General features: G+C 43.1%; 1 protein-coding gene across 1 annotated transcript; it reads left to right on the top strand.

Annotated features, from left to right (window-relative positions):
• Nucleotides 1-3,092: 3,092 nt before the first annotated feature.
• On the top strand, nt 3,093-23,987 carry LOC139366296 (equilibrative nucleobase transporter 1-like). Its single transcript, XM_071103607.1, has 13 exons — nt 3,093-3,122; nt 3,442-3,681; nt 3,957-4,086; nt 6,055-6,101; nt 6,266-6,342; nt 6,573-6,665; nt 6,826-6,965; nt 18,674-18,789; nt 18,949-19,092; nt 20,485-20,592; nt 21,865-22,051; nt 22,260-22,383; nt 22,569-23,987. Exons 2-13 carry the CDS (start codon nt 3,495-3,497, stop codon nt 22,695-22,697), a joined length of 1,482 nt encoding a protein of 493 aa, XP_070959708.1. The 5' UTR covers nt 3,093-3,122; nt 3,442-3,494; the 3' UTR covers nt 22,698-23,987.
• Nucleotides 23,988-27,627: the final 3,640 nt, after the last annotated feature.

The following is a 27,627-nucleotide window of genomic DNA, read 5'->3' as shown; positions in this document are numbered from 1 at the left end:
CAAAAAAATTGTGAAGTGGTTGAAAAACAAGTTTTAATAACTCCAACGTAAGTGTATGTAAACTTCCGACTTCAACTGTAGATACGTGCTAGGATGTAGAGGGATGGTATCCATAGAAATAGATAAGGACATAAAGGGTTATATTCTCTTCCCAATAGCCCTTGAACCTTCCTCCATCTACAATGTTGATTTGATGAACATTGCATGCATCCATTATATTTCTATGGTATTCCCTTGCTCTAAGATGATCCCTTTAGACATGTGGTTGATACCTTGATTCTCTCTCTGTCCCTGGCCCCCTAAAAGAGGAAGTGGCAGTGCTTCCTGGCAGTGGCAGGAGAAGTGTGATGGTCATGGAGAAAGAGAGTCTCGTGGTTGCTGGTTTTTATAAAGATGGTTGTGACAAATATTGCCGGAAAATCTGCTGATCAGTGCAGTTTGGGGCCAGTAACTTGAATTCAGAGTCTATTTACATCTGGCACATTGACCGTTAGTTACCCCAGACTAAAGTGCAGGAGAGGAAGAGTTCCAATACATAAGTCTATCTGGCATATGAACTCTGTCTTTCAAAGATAATTAGTAAAAATCCAAATAACTTCCCAGATCTTCAAGGTAAAGGGTTTAAACAATGTTTCCCATGCTGGTTCAATGAACCATTGACAATTAATGAACATGCATCTGTGGAACGGTCGTAAAGACACTAACAGATTACAGATGGTAGGCAATTAAGGTCACAGTTATGAAAACTTTGGACACTAAAGAGACCTTTCTACTGACTCTGAATAACACCAAAAGAAAGATGCCCTGCCCATCTGCGTGAAAGTGCCTTAGGCATGCTGCAAGGAGGCATGAGGACTGCAGACGTGGCCAGGGCAATAAATTGCAATGTCCGTACTGTGAGACGCCTAAGACAGCGCTACAGAGAGACAGGATGGACAGCTGACCATCCTCGCAGTGGCAGACCACGTGTAACAACACCTGCACAGGATTGGTACATCCGAACATCACACCTGCAGGACAGGTACAGGATGGCAACAACAACTGCCCAAGTTACACCAGGAACGCACAATCCCTCCATCAGTGCTCAGACTGTCCACAATAGGCTGAGAGAGGCTGGACTGAGGGCTTGTAGGCCTGTTGTAAGGCAGGTCCTCACCAGACATCACCGGCAGCAATGTCGCCTATGGGCACAAACCCACCGTCCTGGACCAGACAGGACTGGCAAAAAGTGCTCTTCAGTAACGAGTCGCGGTTTTGTCTCACCAGGGGTGATGGTCGGATTCGCGTTTATCGTCGAAGTAACGAGCGTTACACCGAGGCCTGTACTCTGGAGCGGGATCGATTTGGAAGTGGAGGGTCCGTCATGGTCTGGGGCGGTGTGTCACAGCATCATCGGACTGAGCTGGTTGTCATTGCAGGCAATCTCAACGCTGTAAGTTACAGGGAAGACATCCTCCTCCCTCATGTGGTACTCTTCCTGCAGGCTGATCCTGACATGACCCTCCAGCATGACAATGCCACCAGACATACTGCTCATTCTGTGCGTGATTTCCTGCAAGACAGGAATGTCAGTGTTCTGCCATGGCCAGCAAAGAGCCTGGATCTCTCCCGGTGAGGGCTAGGGCCATTCCCCCCAGAAATGTCTGGGAACTTGCAGGTGCCTTGGTGGAAGAGTGGGGTAACAGCTCACATAAAGAACTGGCAAATCTGGTGCAGTCCATGAGGAGGAGATGCACTGCAGTACTTAATGCAGCTGGTGGCCACACCAGATACTGACTGTTACTTTTGATTTTGACCCCCCCTTTTGTTCAGGGACACATTATTCAATTTCTGATAGTCACATGTCTGTGGAACTTGTTCAGTTTATGTCTCAGTTGTTGAATCTTGTTATGTTCATACAAATATTTACACATCTTAAGTTTGCTGAAAATAATGAGACAGTGAGAGGACGTTTCTTTTTTTGCTGAGTTTATTATGCATAAGATAAATCCTATCACACATGACCAGTCATGGATCTGAATAGGATGGGAATGTAGGATCTCTCTGACTGTATGTTTGATAACTGTTTCTTTATGTGTGATAGCCTGTGTGTTTGTTTTTATCTCAACTCTCTCTTTCTCTGTCTCTATTTCTCTGTCTCTGTCTCTATTTCGCTCTCTCGCTCTCTCCCTCTCTCATTCTCTCTCTCTGTCACAATTTCTCTCTGCCTGCCACCTCTTTCCCAGGGCATTTCCGTAGAGAACTTCTCATCTTCATGGTGTGATGGGCTGGTGTTCTGTGCACTCATCCATCGCTTCTTCCCAGAAGCCTTTGACTTCTCAACAATGAACGCATCTGAAAGAGAGAAGAACTTCACCCTGGCCTTCAACACAGCAGAGTACCAAGCTGTGTCTGAGTGTGTTGTAAAGTAATCATCCACTCTCTCTCTCTGTTGCTGTGTCTATATTTCTATATCTCTCTCTGTCTCTATTTCTCTCTTTCTCTCTCTCTCTGTCTCTTTTGACGTATGCGGTCATGGATTTGAGGAAGTTACGCTGTGTTCTGGCAAAGAGGGTCTTGTGATCCGAGGTGTAAAAACTGAATTATGACATTATCAGACCTTGTGGTCGTTATTCATAGTTTACTTGCATCACCCATTGAGTCTTCCAGCCCTTTTCACTTTACTAGTAGGGAGTGAATGAGTGAGAGAGGGACCACATGAATGTTAAAGGCTAAGTGCTAATGCCCTTGATACGCATTGAAAGACACTGGTCATTCACTAGCAATGTAAATAGCAACAGTTTAGACAAGCAAAAGAGTACAGACAAATGAACAGTCCTTTTTACAGATGGGCAATAGTGGAAGTATCTCTCCCATACGTCATTTAATTTGCTTTCATGGTGTGTATTGGCTTTCTTTCGTTGTATCTTTTCCTTCACATTCATGTGTTCGCCATCAGACAAAAAATAGGACTGAAAATAGGACTTCATTTGGTGAGAGAGAGAGGGATTTAGGGGAGAGGAGGGGTCAAATGAAGGGGAGGGAAGACTGGGTGGAAGGAAGGCTATATAAACTGTAAAAGAGAGTTGAGGGAAGAAAGGGGAGTAGTTTTCTAAGAGTAGCTGGAGAGCTTCTTCTGAACTGTGAGTAAGTGGTTCATTTGTCCACAAAACTGAATGTTGCGACAGGGCAGTTGTCTCTTTTTTATTACATCTAGTTTCTTTGGCAATATGTTTGGAATGTTAGATATGTATATTTGCCTTCAATGCGACTGCTGCAAAATGCAATGGCCAGTCGATCAAAATGACACAGAAAAGCCTTATTTTAGGGTATATGCTATTCAAGAGGGCATTCAAGAGAGTCATTGAGATTTGAAATCACTTTCAGAGAAGAGATGGGCTTTTAAAAATCTTTGTTGGGTTTTGTTTTCTGATTTTCTCTTTTTCTTGTTTTCTCTCTTAGGTGAAGTGACTCCACCAGGGAACCTAAAAAGAGTGAAAGTGCGGGACAAGACCATGCTGGGTTGTGAGGGTGAGGCGGTGGTGCGGCGGTGGCTGACCCTGGTCACAGGACTGCTGGAGTGCCTGTGTTTTGCGGGGGCCGTTTTTGGCTGGGCCTCCCTGGTGTTCGTCCTGAAGACGGAAGGCTACTTCAGCTACCTGTGTGTCAACACTACCGGGGTCAATGGAACACAATTTCTAGGTCAGTGACTGAGACACCTCACCATCCCGTTTCAAACACATTCTCACATAATGTATCATTTGTTTGGATTCACAGTATATCTTACAATACAAATAAATATGTTTAAGGGCATTCAGAGGCCTGGGCACACTCATGCACACACACACACCTGCCCATACTGACAGCACTCTGCCTGTGTGTGTGTGTGTGTGTGTGTGTGTGTGTGTGTGTGTGTGTGTGTGTGTGTGTGTGTGTGTGTGTGTGTGTGTGTGTGTGTGTGTGTGTGTGTGTGTCAGACTGCAGTGCTCAGGATGAACAGTTCTCCCTCGTCTTCACCATCGCTTCCTTCATGAACAACTTCTTGCTGCTGCCCAATGGCTTCCTGTTTGACCGTTTTGGCACCATGGTGGCCAGGCTGCTGGGAATGTGAGTCTTTTTTGTAAGCATGTTATAACGCATCATTAAGCGGCACAGGGTTGATAACCTACATTCAACCATATCCATAATGTAAACAACCTAATGCAGTAGTGTCACTAAAACAAGATACTGAGCACAACTATATGAGCCTTGTCTTATCTTATCTTGTGACTGTATCTTGACCTTTCCCGCAAATCTCCCGTTGACATCAACCATTGATTTGCGTTTAGTCTTGAGTTACACGCAATGGTTTGGCCTTACGTGAAGACAGTATATTATAGAGTCTTGTTAAACGTTTAAGAATCTGTTCAGAGTTAATGAGGCTTTAATACATGCCTAATCTCATGGGTTGAGATTTCGTTGTCTCTGGTCGATGCTGCACTAACGGATCATTCTATGGCTGTTAGACTGAGAGACCTTCAAAAAGCACAGTGCTATGAAGCAGCCAGACAGCTGGCAATAAGGCCCTTAGGGGGTGTGTTTTATAACCAATATATCACGGCTAAGGGTTGTTCTTACGCACGACGCAACGGGTAGTGCCGGGATACAGCCATTAGCCGTGGTATATTGATCATACAAACCACCCAGGTGCCTTATTGCTATTATAAACTGGTTACGAACGTAATTAGAGCAGTAATTTTCTGTCATACCTGTGGTATATTGTCTGATATTTCAGCCAATCAGCATCCAGGACCCAAACTACTCAGTTTATAATACTAAACTAAACACAGTCTGCCATTGCCTCAGCCATAACAGAGAACCTCTTTCAGTCTCTCTCTTTACCACTCTCTCCAACAGTTTCACTCTGTCCCTGCCCATCTGTCTCTCTGTTTGTGGTATTTAAGTGATGGTGGAAAGCATGAGGATGTGTACCCTCTAGTGCTAAGTCACTATTTTTCTGGCTGTCACATCCTGTTATTTCCTTTTGGAGGGGTTCCCATGTCTGTTCACAATAACAGATGTGTAGAAAGCTCTGGGAGAAGCAAGGGAGAGGGGAATTGTGTGTGTTTGTGTGAGTGAAAGAGAGAGAGCGAGAGAGAGAGAGAGAGCGAGAGAGAGAGAGAGAGAGAGAGAGAGAGAGAGAGAGAGAGAGAGAGAGAGAGAGAGAAGCCAAGGATAGGCCAATGGAAAGTGCTGGGGAAGGTGTGAGTTGAGTTGTCTGGGCTTCTAGTTTCCTGTTGGAGTAGATTGGACTCAGTGCCTAGTTATTCAAGAGACGGTGCAAGACAGCGCCAGAGGGCGAGCACTGCCAGAGGTAAGGAATGGAGGGTGAGTGGACATGCCAAGCAGAGAGGGAATGAGAAAGAGGAATGAAGTTGGACAGGGTGGGAGACATTTACAGATATAGTTAAAGGCTGGGGGTTATGTTGTTGACTGTGAGTGTTCGGGGTGTGGTTGAGCCTGGGGTTGATGGGGTTAGGCTGGGCCAACTAGGGTTAATGTGGCACAGACCCAGTTACTGAAAAAACCTTCCATAGCCCAAGATTCCAAATCTGCATCAACAAACTCCCCATACATCGCCTCCTAAGCCAATCAGAAGCAAATCCACATGTTTTCACTCTAGGTGGAGGGGAATTGAAAAGAGAAGGAATGCAAATTGAGAGAGGATAGAGACTAGAGAGGGAGGTTTATGTGTAACTCTGTGTTGTTGTTTTTGTCGCACTGCTTCGCTTTCTCTTGGCCAGGTTGCAGTTGTAAATGAGAACTTGTTCTCAACTGGCCTACCTGGTTAAATAAAGGTGAAATAAAAAAAATAAAAGAGGTCGAGGTGTGATCTAGACGCAAGATCTCGTCGCAAGGACCAGGAAAACACAGCTGATGTGGGCTAAGCTCTTAAAACAGGGCTAGGATAGTGGGAGGAACAACCAGAGGGCAAGAATACGAGAAGTTAAACTGAGTCTTTTTTAACATTACTGGTCTCATTGTGACATTGTGTTTCTGATTGTCAGCAAGTGTGTATGTGTGTGTCTTCTCCAGATCAATGTACACCTTTGGTGCCTTGTTTGTGGCCTTCTCAAGTTCAGGTAAAATCATTGACTTTTCAAAAACATGCTTTATGGCACAGCTTACCCAAACCCCAAAGCGTTTGATACATTTTTATCAACAGTTGGAACGTCTGTTACCCTTTTGTCAGCAGTTCGCAAGATTTCGCAAGAGAACTAAGTCTGTTCTTTTTTTCTTCTCTCAGCTCTGTCCGTTCTCCTCTTCCCGGCGCTGTCCTGCATCTCTGTGGGAGGCATCATGTTTCTGGTCACCAACATGCAGGTCTGTTCTCTCATATTCATTCCCTCCCGAATAAACATCAGTCATGTACCCAGCAGTCCTCAGGGCAGAGGAGTTCTCTCAGTAATTAAAGAGGACCATGACTGGGAACACACTCATGATATAGCAAAGCCTTGCCTTGGGCCATGCTTTTGCTTCTGTTTGCCTTGGGTTTTTGTCAGTCTGTGGTATGTACTCGTGATATATGCTTCACCTCTCTATTACTCCTGTAGATAGGCAACCTGTTTGGTTCCGCTCGCTCCACCATCATCACCCTCTACAATGGCGCCTTCGACTCCTCCTCCGCACTCTTTCTCATCATCAAGGTAAAACACACACACACAGAGATTATAAATTGATAGCTGTCAATGAGGTAATGATTATGATGATGGTGGTGGTGATGATGATGATGGTGATGGTGATGAAGATGATGGTGATGATGATGGTGATAATGATGACATCCCTCCTGCCTCTCTTCTGCTCTAGCTGCTATTTGAGGCTGGGATCTCTCTGCGTGCTTCTTTCCTCTTCCTGGCTGCGTGTGGCATCATCCACCTGGTCAGGACCATCCTCCTTCTACCCAGAACACACATCCCCTACCCCCTCCCTGAGGGCTACACCTACGGGTAAGAAAACATCCCCTACCCCCTCCCTGAGGGCTACACCTACGGGTAAGAACACATCCCCTACCCCCTCCCTGAGGGCTACACCTATGGGTAAGAACACATCCCCTACCCACTCCCTGAGGGATACACCTATGGGTAAAAACACATCCCCTACCCCCTCCCTGAGGGCTACACCTACGGGTAAGAACACATCCCCTACCCGCTCCCTGAGGGCTACACCTATGGGTAAGAACACATCCCCTACACCCTCCCTGAGGGATACACCTATGGGTAAGAACACATCCCCTACCCCCTCCCTGAGGGATACACCTATGGGTAAGAACACATCCCCTACCCCCTCCCTGAGGACTACACCTAGGGGTAAGAACACATCCCCTACCCCCTCCCTGAGGGTTACACCTAGGGGTAAGAACACATCCCCTACCCACTCCCTGAGGGACACACCTAGGGGTAAGAACACATCCCCTACCCCCTCCCTGAGGGCTACACCTATGGGTAAGAACACATCCCCTACCCCCTCCCTGAGGGATACATCTATGGGTAAGAACACATCCCCTACCCCCTCCCTGAGGGCTACACCTATGGGTAAGAACATATCCCCTACCCCCTCCCTGAGGGCTATACTTATGGGTAAGAACACATCTCCTACCCCCTCCCCGAGGGCTATACTTATGGGTAAGAACACATCCCCTACCCCCTCACTGAGGGATACACCTATGGGTAAACACACATCTCCTACCCACTCCCTGAGGGATACACCTATGGGTAAGAACACATCCCCTACCCCCTCCCTGAGGGCTACACCTACGGGTAAGAACACATCCCCTACCCCCTCCATGAGGGCTACACCTATGGGTAAGAACACATCCCCTACCCCCTCCCTGAGGGCTACACCTACGGGTAAGAACACATCCCCTACCCGCTCCCTGAGGGCTACACCTATGGGTAAGAACACATCCCCTACCCCCTCCCTGAGGGATACACCTATGGGTAAGAACACATCCCCTACCCCCTCCCTGAGGACTACACCTAGGGGTAAGAACACATCTCCTACCCCCTCCCTGAGGGTTACACCTAGGGGTAAGAACACATCCCCTACCCACTCACTGAGGGACACACCTAGGGGTAAGAACACATCCCCTACCCCCTCCCTGAGGGCTACACCTATGGGTAAGAACACATCCCCTACCCCCTCCCTGAGGGATACATCTATGGGTAAGAACACATCCCCTACCCCCTCCCTGAGGGCTACACCTATGGGTAAGAACATATCCCCTACCCCCTCCCTGAGGGCTATACTTATGGGTAAGAACACATCTCCTACCCCCTCCCCGAGGGCTATACTTATGGGTAAGAACACATCCCCTACCCCCTCACTGAGGGATACACCTATGGGTAAACACACATCTCCTACCCACTCCCTGAGGGATACACCTATGGGTAAGAACACATCCCCTACCCCCTCCCTGAGGGCTACACCTACGGGTAAGAACACATCCCCTACCCCCTCCATGAGGGCTACACCTATGGGTAAGAACACATCCCCTACCCCCTCCCTGAGGGTTACACCTAGGGGTAAGAACACATCCCCTACCCACTCCCTGAGGGACACACCTAGGGGTAAGAACACATCCCCTACCCCCTCCCTGAGGGCTACACCTATGGGTAAGAACACATCCCCTACCCCCTCCCTGAGGGATACATCTATGGGTAAGAACACATCCCCTACCCCCTCCCTGAGGGCTACACCTATGGGTAAGAACATATCCCCTACCCCCTCCCTGAGGGCTATACTTATGGGTAAGAACACATCTCCTACCCCCTCCCCGAGGGCTATACTTATGGGTAAGAACACATCCCCTACCCCCTCACTGAGGGATACACCTATGGGTAAACACACATCTCCTACCCACTCCCTGAGGGATACACCTATGGGTAAGAACACATCCCCTACCCCCTCCCTGAGGGATACACCTATGGGTAAGAACACATCCCCTACCCCCTCCCTGAGGGATACACCTATGGGTAAGAACACATCCCCTACCCCCTCCCTGAGGGCTACACCTATGGGTAAGAACACATCCCCTACCCCCTCCCTGAGGGCTATACTTATGGGTAAGAACACATCTCCTACCCCCTCCCTAAGGGCTATACTTATGGGTAAGAACACGTCCCCTACCCCCTCACTGAGGGATACACCTATGGGTAAACACACATCCCCTACCCACTCCCTGAGGGCTACACCTATGGGTAAACACACATCCCCTACCCCCTCCCTGAGGGCTACACCTAGGGGTAAGAACACATCCCCTACCCACTCCCTGAGGGCTACACCTATGGGTAAGAACACATCCCCTACCCACTCCCTGAGGGATACACCTATGGGTAAGAACACATCCCCTACCCCCTCCCTGAGGACTACACCTTGGGGTAAGAACACATCCCCTAGCCCCTCCCTGAGGGCTACACCTAGGGGTAAGAACACATCCCCTACCCACTCCCTGAGGGACACACCTAGGGGTAAGAACACATCCCCTACCCCCTCCCTGAGGGCTACACCTATGGGTAAGAACACATCCCCTACCCCCTCCCTGAGGGATACACCTATGGGTAAGAACACATCCCCTACCCCCTCCCTGAGGGCTACACCTATGGGTAAGAACATATCCCCTACCCCCTCCCTGAGGGCTATACTTATGGGTAAGAACACATCTCCTACCCCCTCCCTGAGGGCTATACTTATGGGTAAGAACACATCCCCTACCCCCTCACTGAGGGATACACCTATGGGTAAACACACATCTCCTACCCACTCCCTGAGGGATACACCTATGGGTAAGAACACATCCCCTACCCCCTCCCTGAGGGCTACACCTACGGGTAAGAACACATCCCCTACCCCCTCCATGAGGGCTACACCTATGGGTAAGAACACATCCCCTACCCCCTCCCTGAGGGATACACCTATGGGTAAGAACACATCCCCTACCCCCTCCCTGAGGGATACACCTATGGGTAAGAACACATCCCCTACCCCCTCCCTGAGGGCTACACCTATGGGTAAGAACACATCCCCTACCCCCTCCCTGAGGGCTATACTTATGGGTAAGAACACATCTCCTACCCCCTCCCTAAGGGCTATACTTATGGGTAAGAACACGTCCCCTACCCCCTCACTGAGGGATACACCTATGGGTAAACACACATCCCCTACCCACTCCCTGAGGGCTACACCTATGGGTAAACACACATCCCCTACCCCCTCCCTGAGGGCTACACCTAGGGGTAAGAACACATCCCCTACCCACTCCCTGAGGGCTACACCTATGGGTAAGAACACATCCCCTACCCACTCCCTGAGGGCTATACTTATGGGTAAGAACACATCTCCTACCCCCTCCCTAAGGGCTATACTTATGGGTAAGAACACATCCCCTACCCCCTCACTGAGGGATACACCTATGGGTAAACACACATCCCCTACCCCCTCCCTGAGGGATACACCTATGGGTAAGAACACATCTGTTAGTGTAATTTAATTATGCCAATGTGCTTTCATCAATTGAAAACCCTTAATCTATTTTATGAGAATGTCTAAGATTCTTGTTTACATTCACTACACTCCATCTCCTTCCATGCTGGGTATGTAGATTTATGTAGCCCTCTCACATGATGTGAGCTATAACTTGTTTCCATGAACTACACAGAGACTTGCATAGATGTCTTCCATAATAGCTACTCTTAGTCCTGAATTGCCAAGGAGTCAGAGACACCACTTGGTCTACATAGAACTCCACTGAAACATCCTTCCCTATCCTACTCTCACTTCCTGTTTATCCAGATCAAGTGATCTCTTATGCTTGGATAATACTAATTCCTCTTTGTTTAACTATGTCAATATTACCCTCTGGCCTTCTCGGGTTCATGGTGTAGGAATATGGTTAGGAATAAGGTCTCCCAACCATACAGCTTAGGATGGACAGCTCACCTATAAAGCCCCACCCTCTTCCAGAAAACACATCATTAGAAAGAGTCAGACACATTTTCACTTCTATGAACAAGAACAGGGAGGAAATGACAGGTAAGGTATTCTTCATTCGAGAGATGGCCCCCAGAATTCTGTTAATTCCAGTTCTCCTCTCGAACACTGTTATTGTTCGACGGTGTCAATGTGTCTTACCCTCCCACAGTGTGATATGAATCCGGGTAGTTCTTTCAGCTAGCTGTCACCAGGAGTCCTTGGTATGGTTCCCCCACCAGGCCTCAGGGACTGGATTGGGTGACTTCACCTGTAATTCACCTGTAGTGCATAAAATCTTGGCATACAGGTTTGGTTAACAAACAGTTTCTCATTTGTTCTATCTGATTATATCTTTAACTTCTATACCTACTTGTTAGCTATTTTTTTTATCAGTTAATTATCCCGTAGGTCACATCCTATCCTAGAACACAATTTACCCATCCCCCCTTTGTTACCTGGCTCTGCCCAGGTAACAACCTTGCCTACTCTAAACAATGACTTAGGTAAGATTAGTAAATTATCCTTATGTCTGACATCACCCCTTTAATTCTCCACATGTCCAATTCTCCCTTGGGCGTCCATTCATGTCAATCCTGAACCAATTCTCTGTCAAGTTTCTTATCTACTTTAAGAAGTATCTGTGCTACTTATATATTTTCTTAAATATATATATTTACCGATTTAAACAGTAACCCTTTTTTCTCCTATCTCTCAAATACCACTAAGCTTCTCACTGTTTGACTTTATCTAAAATCATTGATTTTAGAAAAAACATATCTATGAGTGGCAATCTCTAAAGTCCTTACATTTCCTTAATCAATCTATCTTAATCCTAACAATAATCCTAAATCACCACAGATGTCCTATATTCCTGTTAAATGTAATACTATTTAAAAAACCTCCTAATAGTCAAACAAAGCCAAAACAAATGCTAACCATATCAAAATCTTTCCTACACTTACAAGCTCTTTCCTTCAGGGACCCTCAGTATTCTATCTGACAATAACATGAATTTAATATATGTTGCAAAGTGCGGAATACCTTATCTACAGTAATTTATCACCCCTAAGAACTGAAACTTATTTTTCTATGTAATTCCCTGCCCTATTGGCTTAATATATCTCCTATCCAAACCTCAATGAATCTTATCTCCCCCTACTTATTCTCAATGATAAATAGGATTTTTTTCTGTTGTAATACCAAATCAATAATAGCCTATTCAAAAACTTCACAGCTAATGTTGTAAAACAGAATCCTGAACCACTTTCTCATTTGCAGTTCAAACAATAATTATAACCCCAAACTAAAACTCCATTATAATTAATTTACCTTAAAACTAGTAACCCAAATGACCACAAATTCATTATACAAATGGCTCTCCCCTGAGGCTGATCAGACCCCAAAAGATAGCCATGATAAGGTCAATAGGTCATACCACCCTTTTATAGTCATGTTCCATACTACATTAGACATATTAAAGAACCCTTTATCCTTAAAATAAAAAAATTCACTTGTGTAATTAAAACTCATCAAATAAAAACTCATAAAGTTCCATATGTGAGCGTGCCTCTTTAAAATACCTTTGCACTAAAACAAATTGTCCTAACAAATGTTTTATATGTATATATTTGCAAACCTTAATGAATAATCAAAACTTCCAGGCCTTTTTCAATTTGGTCGTTTATGGCCTCGATCTCACCCACTCTCCCCAAGATTATAATCCCAGGAAACATCTAAAAGTGAGACACCTAAACATCAATTTTCCCAGAAGAACACAACACGCCTAACTAGCATTCACTATGCTACTTCGATTCAGAAACTCAAAAGTGAACCATAAACTAAACCTAATGATAATTCCCCTTTAACTCAAATCATTAATCATAAGTTTTAAACAACGTTAATGTATATGTTTACTTAAATGAACATGCTACCCTTAGATACAATTAACCCGATAACATTATTATCCAATGTATTACTTTTTCCCTCTGCCGCAAATGTCGTACATTTCTCAGTGTAAGAAATCCTTAATCTAATCCCAGATATTTAATAAAATTGTGAACGTATTTTCCCATTCCCTTTAACTCACATATTTTAGACAATTCCATCCGTCCCGGTATAAAGAATCCTACTTAAACACACCAGAACAAATGCTTAATTAAGTTAAATCAACTCCTAGAATAAACAATCATCAGTAACCAAATAAACAAACCACTTTTATCAGCAAAAAACAAACTATACAAAAACTCACTACTATAATGCTTCAGATGACAAAATTACTCAGAGACTCACGTTTACATCTCAATAAAACAAAACACCATCTGCATGTTTCTCAAGAAAAAACAACTTGCCTCTGTTACAGATGTCTACGTATCAGGGGAAAAGCTCAAATAACCAAATTCAACCTAGCTAATTTCCCGAAACATATGCAATTATGTTTTACTATAGAGGTTGCTTTTCAACATTAATACCCTAACATTGTTCCACATAATGGAAACAGTGCTCAAATTCACTGGTGTTACATAAACAATCAAACCAGGAATCAATAACCATCAGAATCCATTATCACAATGTTTTACGATTCAGACATTCAATCTCCCTTTCTCATAGCATAATACAGCCCACATAAACACCACAAATCAATGATGCCCACCTAGCGAATCAGCTGCTAGTTTTTAGCATCTTTCCTGACAACTCACAAACTACTTTTAAAAATGTATTTGGACATTTTTATCAACTTCTGAAAAGTGACTCAAAACAATAATGCACACATTTCCCTTCTAAAAGACACAAACAATTTTCTCCGTTACCCCCAGTCACAACATCATTTCCGTGGCGACAAAAGTGCCTTGCGAGTGATGTCATCAACAAGCGCTCAACCTCGACCCAATCCGCAACGACTTCCAATGAATTGTAAATAATTGTTGGCTGTCTGCAGCAACAGTAGTACGGGTTCGGTAAACCAAACCTAATTTATCACATCTGTTCAATCTTGAATTATAATTTACAACATCAACCAACATCTCTAAATTCGCTAATTTTATAAAAATATTTCGATGGGCACAAATCTATCGTAATTGTCTCCCCGTTATTATTTAGAATTCATTTGATTTAAGTTACTGTCTCGTCTTTGATTTATCATTTTAATTACAACTCTATTCCCAATACATTATTCAAACAGATCATTTTGTGAACTGACATCGTCTTGCATCAAAATTCGCTTCGTCCTTATTTTAAGTTGAATGAATTAGTCTTTCAATTTGAACAAAACAAACTATTTAAAACGTTCAGTTTATATCTTATACCAATACTAGTGACTATAACTTTCTCAGCAAAACAATTAGTTGAATTAAAACCACAAAAAAAAAGATTTGTTTAATGTTTTTTAGTTAATGCCTCGGCTGGGAACCGAACCCTGGACTGCAGTTTGTAAGACTGCTACGCTCACCACTATACCACCAACACTATGGAACTGACTGAGATTCTCCGCAAATAGACCCATTTTACAGTTGTCTGTATTTGTAACTCCGGCATCTGGACAACAGAAAATAGCCCTAATTTAACAACCCAAAGTTTTCCCTCAGTTAGGATTCTCATTAATCTCGCTCTCTTTGTATCTGACCCTTCTTTTTTTTTACCCGATTGTCGCCTCTGACCTTCCCCTCAGTTAAATTACAATATTGGTGGTGACGTTTGCAGGGAGTGTTACACTCCCAGGCGAAATGTCCAATTTCGTTACAATTAAAATATGTATCTGTTTTATAAATGATTCCAGCTTTTCTACATTTAGACGGCCATCAAAATCATATTTCTTTCTCCATTTTAGACCGAAATCAATGTTTATCTTGTCTCTCTGTTCCATATAACGCTCGTCTCCCGTTAGTTCCGGCACCTCCTTTGAGGAATTTCTACCCATCCTTAATCCTTACCGTTACTAGTAGCTATGCTATTTAATCACTCATCTATGCCTTTCTATATTTAATTTTACCTTCTATGTGCGTGTATTTCTATGAATCTGCTATTTACCGTTACTTAGTTACTTTAGTTGCTTTTCTGTCTGGCTATGTGTGTGTCTCTTTAATGATAATCAGTATGTATTTCTCCTTTCTGGAAACCTCATCTATAGATTACTTTTGATCAGACATGACATTTCACCCGTATACAATTATAAGCTCATTATAAACTATTGTTCCTTGGGACTTTCAAAGTTAATATCTCATATCTCACTACTCTAGAATTGGCTTCCCTCTCCTGCCCTTAGATATTAATTTCTCTCAGTATTGAATGGGTTCAGTTATTATGTTCGCCTAGAATTGCCCTGCCTTCTCACCAAGCCTAATTTATCCTCACCTGTTTTAACTTCTTGAGCATACTTGACACGCAGACGTCCCAAGTATGCCCCTGGAAATGCAAATGCACTACGCTAAATGCTAAATGTACTCGTTACAACTCAATCTTTGATCAAAATTCACAAGCAGGGTATTGAATTAAAGCTACACTCGTTGTGAACCTAGCCAGCAAGTCAGATTTTTAAAATGCTTTTCGGCGAAAGCATGAGAAGCTATTATCTGATAGCATGCACCCCCCAAAATGCCAGCACGACACGTAAACAACAGATTTTGCGGTAGCCGGCGCTACCCAAAACGCAGAAATAAAATATAAAACATTCATTACCTTTGACGAGCTTCTTTCTTGGCACTCCTATATGCCCCATAAACATCACTATTGGGTCTTTTTTTCGTTTAAATCGGTCCATATATACCCAAAATAGCTTTGTATGGGATCTGTGTCATTCAGAAAAAATCATCGTTTTTAAACGCTGCGTAATTTTTTAAAATTAAAAAAGTCGACGATAAACTTTCACAAAACACTTCGAAATCCTTTTGTAATCCAACTTTAGGTATTAGTAAACGTTTATAATCTATCAAAATGATTACAGGGCGATGTCTTTTCAATAGGTCTTCACTTGCAAAAACAATGGCATCTGATATCTCCCTCAACTGCATCCGGGTGAAGACTGGGAAACTGCAGGTCAGACAGAAGGATTTTCCAACAATTAATTCAATTGAAAATTAGGACAATGGCGCCATCGTGCGGAATTTGTATGAATTGCAGGCAGATCGCCATTAAATTCTGTTCTCTTTTAATAACTGGTGGAAGTGACTTATGGAAATTATTTTTAGCTTTCAGAGAGCAGTTTTTCTTGCGTTTTTCAATGAAACACACGATCTGTTATAGTCACAGCCGTGATTTAACCACTTTTATAAACTTCAGAGTGTTTTCTATCCACACATACTAATCATATGCATATACTATATTCCTGGCATGAGTAGCAGGACGCTGAAAAGTTGCGCGATTTTTAACAGAATTTTCGAAAAAGGAAGGGGTAGAAGTAAGAGGTTTTAATATATCTATCTGCTACTTTTCATAGTCAGACTACTTCCCATATACAGATAGACTACTAGGTTAAAACTTTATTTAGGTATGTCTTTTGAATTAATGGCTATCCTATTTGTACAGAACGACCGTCCCATCTAACAATACGTACTATATCTCACCCTTAAAAAAATCTTTTGGCTTGCAAGACCAAGATTGATTAAGTCCTAGTTTAGTTTCGGTAGTGCACCTTACCACGAGTCATTTCAGACTCGTTTCCTTCCTATTGATTTTGGTTAAAACACAAAGTAGAAACCCATTGTATTTGTTCAGAATATTCAAGCACCTATCATTGATTAAATCCAAACTCCTTTAGCACATTCAACCAAAAATATCTTAAATAATTCCTCCCAAATTCGAGAATAAAGACTATTTACCTTCGTCCTGTAGACTGGGAAAAGCAATGCCGGTTCGATTCCGTCACCTTCTCTGTCGACCTAAGATATATATACCGGCCTGTTATTTTAAAACCTCAAGCCTGAGGCCAGATCTTTAAATTACGAGTCCAGACTCGTCCGTGCAAGGTTTTCGGCTTTTCCCTTCGGATGACAGAGAAGTTTGTGGAATCCACTCGAAGGACCAATTGTTAGTGTAATTTAATTATGCCAATGTGCTTTCATCAATTGAAAACCCTTAATCTATTTTAGGAGAATTTCTAAGATTCGTGTTTGCATAAAATAGACGCAGACCAGTCTTTCAATAATAGGTAACAGAATTTATTCTCAGAGCGCGCTGACACTTAACCACGAGCAACAGTTTATATACAGATCATGACGTCATTTCATTGCTTTAACAGAATCCCCTCCTCTCGACCGGGACAAAGTGAGGTGAAAAGTTCATTCTAACTTACTAACACACTCCCAGGTAACTTTTGACCCCTCAACATTATCGATCACCACTGAGCTGACAGTTCTAATTAACTTAAAACCTAGAAATGCACTCATTACCTTATCTAAAAACCCCAGAGCTAAGTTTCTGTAGGTTCAACGTTAGGTTAACAACCTTATTTGTTTACACAGTCCCCAACCCATTAGTTTCTTCCTAGTTGGAATGGTGTTCATTAACTTTAATTACTCCTTGTCCGTGTCACACAATCCCTTCTTATGAACTCATATTGTTAATCAGATATAATAAAATAAGTTTACTTAGTTACAATTCTATTTAAAATGGGGATATTGTTTATTCATTTATTCATAATAATCCCAACAACATCCCCTACCCACTCCCTGAGGGATACACCTATGGGTAAGAACACATCCCCTACCCCCTCCCTGAGGGACACACCTACGGGTAAGAACACATCCCCTACCCCCTCCCTGAGGGATACACCTATGGGTAAGAACACATCCAATAACCCCTCCCTGAGGGATACACCTAGGGGTAAGAACACATCCCCTAGCCCCTCACTGAGGGCTACACTTATGGGTAAGAACACATCCCCTACCCCTCCCTGAGGGATACACCTATGGGTAAGAACACATCCCATACCCCATCCCTGAGGGCTACACCTACGGGTAAGAACACATCCCCTACCCACTCCCTGAGGGCTACACCTACGGGTAAGAACACATCCCCTACCCCCTCCCTGAGGGCTACACCTACGGGTAAGAACACATCCCCTACCCACTCCCTGAGGGCTACACCTAGGGGTAAGAACACATCCCTACCCCCTCCCTGAGGGCTACACCTACGGGTAAAAACACATCCCCTACCCACTCCCTGAGAGACATACCTAGGGGTAAGAACACATCCCCTACCCCCTCCCCGAGGACTACACCTAGGGGTAAGAACACATCCCCTACCCCCTCCCTGAGGGCTACACCTAGGGGTAAGAACACATCCCCTACCTACTCCCTGAGGGACACACCTAGGGGTAAGAACACATCCCCTACCCCCTCCCTGAGGGCTACACCTAAGGGTAAGAACACATCCCCTACCCCCTCCCTGAGAGCTACACCTATGGGTAAGAACACATCCCCTACCCCCTCCCTGAGGGCTACACCTAGGGGTAAGAACACATCCCCTACCCACTCCCTGAGGGACACACCTAGGGGTAAGAACACATCCCCTACCCACTCCCTGAGGGCTACACCTCAAATTGACCCAGGGAAAGAAGGGAATACATGTCTGCTGAGTGTTTGTTGCTCTTAGCAGAAGCTCTAACAAACTAGAGATCCCAGCACACCCCCTGTGGGTCCCGTCTGTCTGTTCTCTGTGTGACTCTAACCAGTGTTGCTATTACTTCCTGTGACAGAATAAACTGTGGCCAGACCAAGACTTTTAGCCCGGAGCAGACAGCAGCAATTGCCAGCGTGCAGAGTGAAGATGTCACGGAGGAAACGCCTTTTAACAAGGAGAGCGCAGAGAAAGGTGTAGAGATTTAGGTTAAGTTGATATCAGCCCTTCTCATTCCCTTGTCCCATATGTTCATGATTGGTTGACCATACAGACCTTGTTAACTGCAATTATGTAATCTGTGTGTATTTGTGACTGATTTGACCTCTTCCTCTCCTCCCCAACCCCTCTCAGTGGCTACTTTCTGGGAGTGTTTCCTGTCCAAGTTCTTCCTCTGGCACCTGGTGTGGCTATCTGTCATGCAGCTGAGACACTACCTGTTCATCGGCACCCTCAACCCCATGCTGCAGAGACTGACCCAGGGAGAACCCTCTCTGGGTACACACACACATACACACTCACACACTTACAAATGCCTATTGTCAGACATTATACTTATGCATCAGACATTATACATATGCCAAAACTATGTGGACACCCCTTCAAATTAGTGGCTCCGGCTATTTCAGCCACACCCGTTGCTGACAGGTGTATAAAACCGAGCACACAGCCATGGAATATCCATGGACGAGCATTGGTCATAGAATGGACCACACTGAAGAGCTCAGTGACTTTCAACGTGGCACCGTCATATGATGCCCCCTTTCCAACAAGTCGGTTCTTCAAATTCCTGCTAGAGCTGAACCGGTCAACTGTAAGTGCTGTTATTGTGTAGTGGAAACATCTAGGAGTAACAACGGCTCAGCTGTGAAGTGGTAGGCCACACAAAAGCACAGAATGGGACCGCCGAGTGCTGAAGCGTGTAGCGCGTATAAGTGGTCTGTTCTAGGTTGCAACACTCGCTACCGAGTTCCAAGCTGCCTCTTGAAGCAACGTCAGCGCAAGAACGGTTCATCTCGTGCTTCAAGAAATGAGACTCCATGAAATTAGTTTCCATTTCCGACCAGCCGCATGCCAAACATCGGCTTGAGTGGTGTAAAGCTTGCTGTCATTGGACTCTGGAGCAGTGGAACACGTTCTCTGGAGTGATTAATCCCGCTTCACCATCTGGCAGTCCGATGGACAAATCTGGGTTTGGCAGATGCCAGGAGAACGCTGCCTGCCCCCATGCATAGTGCCAACTGTAAAGTTTGGTGAAGGAGAAATAATGATCCGGGGCTGTTTTTCATTGTTCGGGCTAGGCCCCTTAGATTTAGTGAAGCGAAATCTTAACGCTACAGCATACAATAACATTCTAGATGATTCTGTGCTTCCAACTTTATGGCAACAGTTTGGGAAAGGCCCTTTCCTGCTTCAGTATGACATTGCCCCACAAAGTGAGGTCAATACAGAAATGGTTTGTCGAGATCGGTGTGGAAGAACTTGACTGGCCTGCACAGAGCCCTGACCACAACCCCATCGAACACCTTTGGGATGAATTGGATCACCAACTGCGAGCCAGGCCTAATCGCCCAACATCAGTGCCCAACCTCACTAATGCTCTTGTGGCTGAAAGGAAGCAACTCCCTGCAGCAACGCTCCAACATCTAGTGGGAAGCCTTCCCAAAAGAGTGGAGGTTGTTATAGCAGCAAAGGGGGGACCAACTCTATATTAATGCCCACGATTTTGGAATGAGATGTACTTTTGGCCATGTAGTATATTACTGTCTTAACCGTTTATAAATATCTTACTGATGTTTAATAAAGTAGAATTACAAACAAAAGTTGTTTAAAGTGTAACTCTTCTCTCTTTCTAAGCACAAACTTATACCGCTCTGTTTTTCCCTGCAGTGAGCACATACACCAATGCTTTTGCTGTGACACAGCTTTGTGGGGTGCTGTGTGCCCCCTGGAACGGCCTCATCATGGACCGACACAAGGGCAAGCCCAGGGTCCCAGGTACAATCTTCACCTACAGACACTAATACAAATTCTCTACAACACACATGTGAAACCTCACACACTCACTGTTATGAGAATTTTGTTATCAATTATTCTACTCAGTCTGCAACCCAGAGTTTGTAAGATTCTGGTTTAAATGAAACAGACAGATTTCTCAGCTAACAATAGTCAAAATGTTTATTCACGAGGACGTCCTAGTCCGTTGTACAGAAACATGCATTTTATACAGGCTCCTTACGCACATACCTTCACACACAAACAGTAGGTATCCTACGCACATACATACACACGAACAGTAGATGAGTTGTATCCTTCTCCATAGTTCTCACCACTGTGTATCACTACCCAGCCGACAGTTCCATTCCCCCGAGATTAGGGAAACCTTGAGAAGTACTCCCTATGCTATCATAAATTCCTCAGAGGCCTAGCCAGGTCGGTCCAAACAAAGTTGAACTGTTCTCAGGTTCTTTTCTTCGGCACACACATACAAGTTCAAATCCTAAGCTACGCCTTGCTCAGACAGTCTGTGTTTTTCCACTATACAAATACATTGTTTAACCTAATTCTGACTAAAACTACACACATCATCAGATTAGAATTTTATGATTCTAAACAATTTCATACAGTTATAAGGTTTCAGAGTGGAATTATTTTATCATTATCTTTTAACATATACATTATTTTATCACTCACACTCCAAACCAAACACACAAAGAACGTTCTTTCACAGGTATTTTTTTTTGCTATGCCAACAATTTCAGAATGTAACAGGCTATTACTGCAATTTCAGTTAAAACTCAATAAAACAAGTCTCAAATATAAGGATGTCTATACATTACAGCTGTTTTCAAATAAATTGCTCTGCTATTAAGAGTTTTACTGGAGGAACATTTGGGCTGAAGAGCCTCTGACCTTCAGTACATTACTGCTTGGAAAGGGGTGACTGAAGTGGTGTTGTCGTATGCTACCTAATGAGGTGGTGTAGAAATGGAGAAGACAGAACTAAATCGAGATTAACATCTTCACACTACCGAAATATGTGTACAAGACGGTATTTTTGTGAAAACAGTGAAATCATACTCTAAACTAACTTCAACACCAGATCCCAGAGAACTGCTTGATTTTCTGACCCTGATACCTAACTGTGAAGGGGGCGGGGAAGGGTGTAAAATATGCATGGGTTTGTACACACAACACTAATCTTATCTGTGTGTTTGTGTGTGTATATGTGTGTGGGCATACTGTATGTTTTGGTGTATGTGTGTGCAGGAATGAGTGAGAAGGAGGCAGACCTGCGTGCATCAGTGCTCTCCCTGACCCTGACGGCGCTGCAGTGTGTCCTGTTCTCCATTTGTGCCTCCACTCCCTTCCTCCCCCTCCAGTACCTCACCTTCATCCTGCAGGTCCTCAACCGATCCTTCCTCTATGGAGGCAATGCAGCCTTCATCAGCATTGCGTGAGTCACACACACACACACACACACACACACACACACACACACACACACACACACACACACACACACCAACTGTTTGCAATAACAAACATTATGCAACAGGATAAGGGGAGTACAGATAGACGCTCACACATTCTTAGTGTCATACTCTTGTACAGTAGTAACAAATTAATTAAATTATCTCCCTTGCCTCCCTCCCTCTGTGTAGTTTTCCTCCGTGTCATTTTGGGAAGCTGTACGGTATGCTCATGGCTCTGTCTGCAGTGGTGGCTCTGCTGCAGTACCCCTGCTTTACCCTGGTCAAAGGAGTGCTGGGAGGAGACCCACTATACGTGAGTGGAGTTACTGTTATCAGAATGACCAGATAGACTACCTTTACCTTTGGGAGAGCTTTGCAGCAGGCTTTAACCTGTACCATTATGTTCTGATGTCAACTTATTGCAGAGTGGTGATCCCATCTCCCTTCCCCCTTCCTTCCCCCTCATCACTCTCTCTCTTTTTTATTTTTCCTCTACAGGTGAACATAGCCCTGACGTTACTTAGCCTGCTGGCTTTCATTCATCCTGTCTGTGTCTATCTGCACTGTTGTGGCCTGGCAGCCCAGAGGGGTAAACCCAAGGACACTCTCCCCTCCCCCTCCTCCTAGACCAGCTCTAAAAAGGGAAACAAACACACACTTCAAAAAGGCCATTTCAACCCTCGCTCCTCTGTTTCTTCTCCAGTTTATATATTATATACAGTTGAAGTCAGAAGTTTACATACACCTTAGCCAAATACATTTAAACTCAGTTTTTCACAATTCCTGACATTTAATCCTAGTAAAGATTCCCTGTCTTAGGTCAGTTAGGATCATAACTTTATTTTAAGAATGTGAAATGTTAGAATAATAGTAGAGAGAATGATTTATTTCAGCTTTTATTTCTTTCACCACATTCCCAGTGGGTCAGAAGTTGACATATACTCAATTAGTATTTGGTAGCATTGCCTTTAAATTGTTTAACTTGGGTCAAACGTTTCAGGTAGCCTTCCACAAGCTTCCCACAATAAGTTGGGTGAATTCTGGCCCATTCCTCCTGACAGAGCTGGTGTAACTGAGTCAGGTTTGTAGGCCTCCTTGCTCGCACATGCTTTTTCAGTTCTACCCAAAAATGTTCAAAAGGGATGAGGTCAGGGCTTTGTGATGGCCACTCCAGTACCTTCACTTTGTTGTCCTTAAGCCATTTTGCCACAACTTTGGAAGTATGCTTGGGGTCATCGTCCATTTGGGAGACCCATTTGCGACCAAGCTTTAACTTTTAACTTTTATACATGTCTTATATCAGGATTTTAGCCAATTCTGTCAGAGTGGGAACAAAAACTGTTTACAGACTAAGTGCTAATGTTATTTTTCAGCCCTGCATTGACTGCCCCATTGGTTGGTCTTGGCTACAGCTGAAGACCATAGGCTACTATTGTATGCATTGTAGTTGAAAATGTATTTGATCTGGTGCATTCTAGCTAGCTAGTCTGCCTCCTTTTATTCCACTTTAAGCAGTATTAACTGTGCACTTTGACACTGCTGCCCAAAGGACAACAACACATATAAACAAATCTAGTGTTTACTACTCCTGTTAGAATAAGGATTAATTGATGTGATAATCAGTTTGAGGTATAGGAATTGTAAGGGATTTACAGATCTAAGAAACTGCTCAGCAACGTGAGAAAGTCAGGAGCAAGAAGATGATCAGATAATGTTGTTGATCTTTTCTCATCCTGTCATACACAACTGTCTGGCTTTTTACATAACACAACTGAACTGACCACAGGTTCCACGCTGGGTCCCCAGTGTCTCAAATTTTAAATTACTTCAGGAGTTTGAGAGATCATTTTGGCAGGAAAGGCAGTGCAGGTCTGCCAGCTACTGACCTAAACTGGGGAAAACAGCTTGTTTCCTGTTGGCATTGTGTCACCGTGTCATGATGATGGGCTTTGTAAAGTGTGTTAAAGTATTATATCAACTAATATCATAACAGCGAGAACCTTTATAGGGTTTATTTATAGTAGAACAGGATGTGGTAATCACGGCTGATTTTCTATCAGCAAACAGTATTGCACAGCACGATCATCCCCCCCACTGAATAAACCTGAATGTCTGGTATCGATAGCAGAGATAGACCACTTATGCCTTATACATGGAAGTCAACAACATTGAAGAGACTATTACATTTGTATTGAGAATGTACTGTATTAATCGTGAAGGGATTATTTCAATGCAGGACATGCAGGGACTATAGCATTAGGTAGGTATATATATATATATATATATATATATATATATATAAACATTTTTTACCTTAGCAACTATGTAAAACACTTTAAAATGACAAATAAGTACACATCATACTTGTTTTTGTTTATAGTGAACTGTTTATCGATGATAAAACAATGCATGTTCTTTAAACTGAAAAACTTTATGTTTAGGCATTGTTTAAAGTACTTAGGTTAAGCAAATTGGCTTGTCCTCATAGTGACCCATTAGAGTTGTGGTGAGATGTTTTGGGGAATTATAGATGTATATCTAATATTTTGGATGCTAGAAAGTAAACATTGTGAGCAGCATGTTTAACCATATAACTTCGGTAAATTATTATAACTTCGGTAAATTATTATAATATATATATATATATATATATGTATATATATATATATATGTCCGAAACATGACACGCCAAACCAAACTCCTTAACACCCGCCCGCTTAACCCGGAAGCCAGCCGCACCAATGTGTCAGAGGAAACACAGTTCAACTGACAATCGAAGTCAGCCTGCAGGCGTCCGACCCGCCACAATGAGTCACTAGAGCGCAATGAGCTAATACTCAATTACCTAAAATGTGTCATCGGTGTTACTACTCCTATAGGTGACAATGGGAAAACATTTTTTTAAATCTATTAAAATTATATAAATGATTTCCAAAATGCCATGCCCATATGCCACCGCAATTCAAGAACGACCGTGTGCTAAAGGCAAAGTGAAAATATCAGGTACACATACAGTAGTTTCAAACCCTCTATATCAAGCCTGAAGATGTATGAATGTCCTTCTTTCACATTTCCAGTGAAAAGGCCAAAACAAGCAACGCCACCAAGCAAACAATTCAAAATTATGAGTTGTATTAAAAAGTATCGATTCAACATAGAGAACAATAAATCCACCATACATCGTAAGTATGATTAATAAAATAAATCATACAAAAGTGTGGGCATGTCAAACTTCCGCCGAAGTCAGCTCCTCTCCTTGTTCGGTGTCAGCGGCTTTCTAGCCATCGCCGCTCCATTTCTCATATTCCATTTGTTTTGTCTTTGTTTCACACACACCTGGTTTTCATTCCATAGTCACACTGCATGTATTTAGTCCTCTGTTCCCCTCCATGTCTTTGTATGTAATTATTTATTGTTACGTGGACATTTTGGCAGGCGCTGCACTTTTGTATTAGACTGTGTTTTTTGGCACTAGTATGTTTATGTGCTGTCGTTTGTTGACCGGTATTAAAGTGCGCCTATTTATTATACTCCACTCTCCTGCACTTGACTTCGCCTCCCATATACACGCCTAACAAGGCATGAAGATTTTAAAAAACTGTACAAAAATCTGTATGCCAATGAAAAATGTCAATGTAAATAAAGTGATGTTACATTCATTTATTCTCCAGTTTGATTCTTCATTTGCAGTGGTGTAAAGTACTTCAGTAAAAACACTTTAAAGAACTACATAAGTCATCTGTACTTCACTTTACTATTTACATTTGGCAACTTTTACTTTTACTCCACTAAATTCCTAAAGAAAATAATGTACTTTCTACTCCATACATTTTCCTTGACAACCAAAAGTACTCGTTACATTTTGAATGCATAACAGGACAGGAAAATTGTCTAATTCACATAATTATCAAGAGAACATCCCTGGTCATCCCTACTGCCTCTGATCTGGAGGATTCACTAAACACAAATGCTTCATTTGTAAATGATGTCTGAGTGCTGGAGTATGCCCCTGGCCATTCGTACATGTAATTTTTTTAAACAATTGTGTCATCTGTTATGTCTAATATAAAGAATGTGAAATGATTTATACATTCACTTTTGATACTTAAGTATATTTAAAACCAAATACTTTTAGACTTATAATGAAGTTGCATTTTACTGATTGACTTTCACTTCAGTCATTTTTTATTAAGGTATCTTTACTTTTACTCAAGTATGACAATTGGGTACATTTCCACCACTGTCCATTTGTCACTCAAAATATGACACAGTGGCAACAGAAACTCACGCAAAACTCATCACTTCATCCACTCTCGTTCACTTACTCACACACACATGCACACTATCCCCTACCCCAAGTAAAGTGAGAACTGGTAGTAAAATGCCATTACACTTTCTCAGCGTACCCAACATGGTCTCAGAGCATTTCATATCATTCGTTATGTAAATCCAAGGTACTCCATTTAGCATATCAAATCAAATGTATTTATAAAGTCCTTCTTAAACCAGCTGATATCTCAAAGTGCTGTACAGAAACCCAGCCTAAAACCCCAAACAGCAAGCAATGCAGGTGTAGAAGCACGGTGGCTAGGAAAAACTCCCTAGAAAGGCCAAAACCTAGAGGAACCAGGCTATGAGGGTTGGCCAGTCCTCTTCTGGCTGTGCCAGGTGGAGATTATAACAGAACATGGCCAAGATGTTCAAATGTTCATAGATGACCAGCAGGGTCAAATAACAATAATCACAGTGGTTGTCGAGGGTGCAACAGGTCAGCACCTCAGGAGTGAATGTCAGTTGACTTTTATGTTATGTTTCGTATGGTATGTATTAATGTGTGGATGTGTGGATGTCCATCATCCATTTTGTATGATATGTTACGAGTTGCAAATTGTTGTGGCTAACATTAGCTAGCTCTAGGGGTTCGGGCTATGGGTTAAGGTTAGGGTTGAGGTTAAGAGTTAAGTTAAAGGGTTAGGGGAAGGGTTAGCTAAAAGGGCTAAGGTTAAGGTTTGGGGAAGGGTTAGCTAACATGCTAAGTAGTTGCAGTAGCTAAAAAGTAGTAAGTAGTTGAAAAGTTGCTAATTAGCTACTTGCTAATTAGCCCAACCTTTGGTTTGCTACACACTTGCGTTATACTTGAGTAATGTAGGGTGGTTCATTTTTCCACAGAAATGAATGTTGCAATGGGACAGTTGTCTTGTTTTTATTGCATGTGTTTTATTGGGCAATTTTGTCTGGGTGTAAGGATGTACTATATGTTTACATTTAATATGACTGCAGTAAAATGCAATTGCCAGTCATCAGTCAACACAGAAAAGCATTATTTAGGCTATGTGCTATTCAAGAGAGTCTTTGAGATCTCAGAGGAGAAAACGGACTAAATAGTAATAAGCTGCACAGGGTTGAAATAAACTCACCAGACAATTTATTAGGTGCACCCATGATATATTTAACCATGACTGATGGTTAGCTGTCGATTGGTCTGCCGGCGTACATACGACAGCTCCGGTGAGCCTCTCCCTGCAGATTGTTGTCCAGGATTGTTGTCCCTGCAGAT

The sequence above is a fragment of the Oncorhynchus clarkii genome, chromosome 14 (assembly GCF_045791955.1).
Source record: "Oncorhynchus clarkii lewisi isolate Uvic-CL-2024 chromosome 14, UVic_Ocla_1.0, whole genome shotgun sequence".
Taxonomy (NCBI): domain Eukaryota; kingdom Metazoa; phylum Chordata; class Actinopteri; order Salmoniformes; family Salmonidae; genus Oncorhynchus; species Oncorhynchus clarkii.
Note: the sequence above shows the minus strand (reverse complement) of the source record. Positions and strands in the feature narration are given on the sequence as shown.

Excerpts from the sequence above, each read along its gene's own strand:
- LOC139366296 (XM_071103607.1), top strand. The coding sequence starts at position 3,495 with ATGCTGGGTTGTGAGGGTGAGGCGGTGGTGCGGCGGTGGCTGACCCTG. Across the intron at positions 3,682-3,956 it reads CAATGGAACACAATTTCTAG|ACTGCAGTGCTCAGGATGAA; the intron begins GTCAGTGACTGA and ends TGTGTGTGTCAG. Across the intron at positions 6,966-18,673 it reads CCTGAGGGCTACACCTACGG|AATAAACTGTGGCCAGACCA; the intron begins GTAAGAAAACAT and ends TTCCTGTGACAG.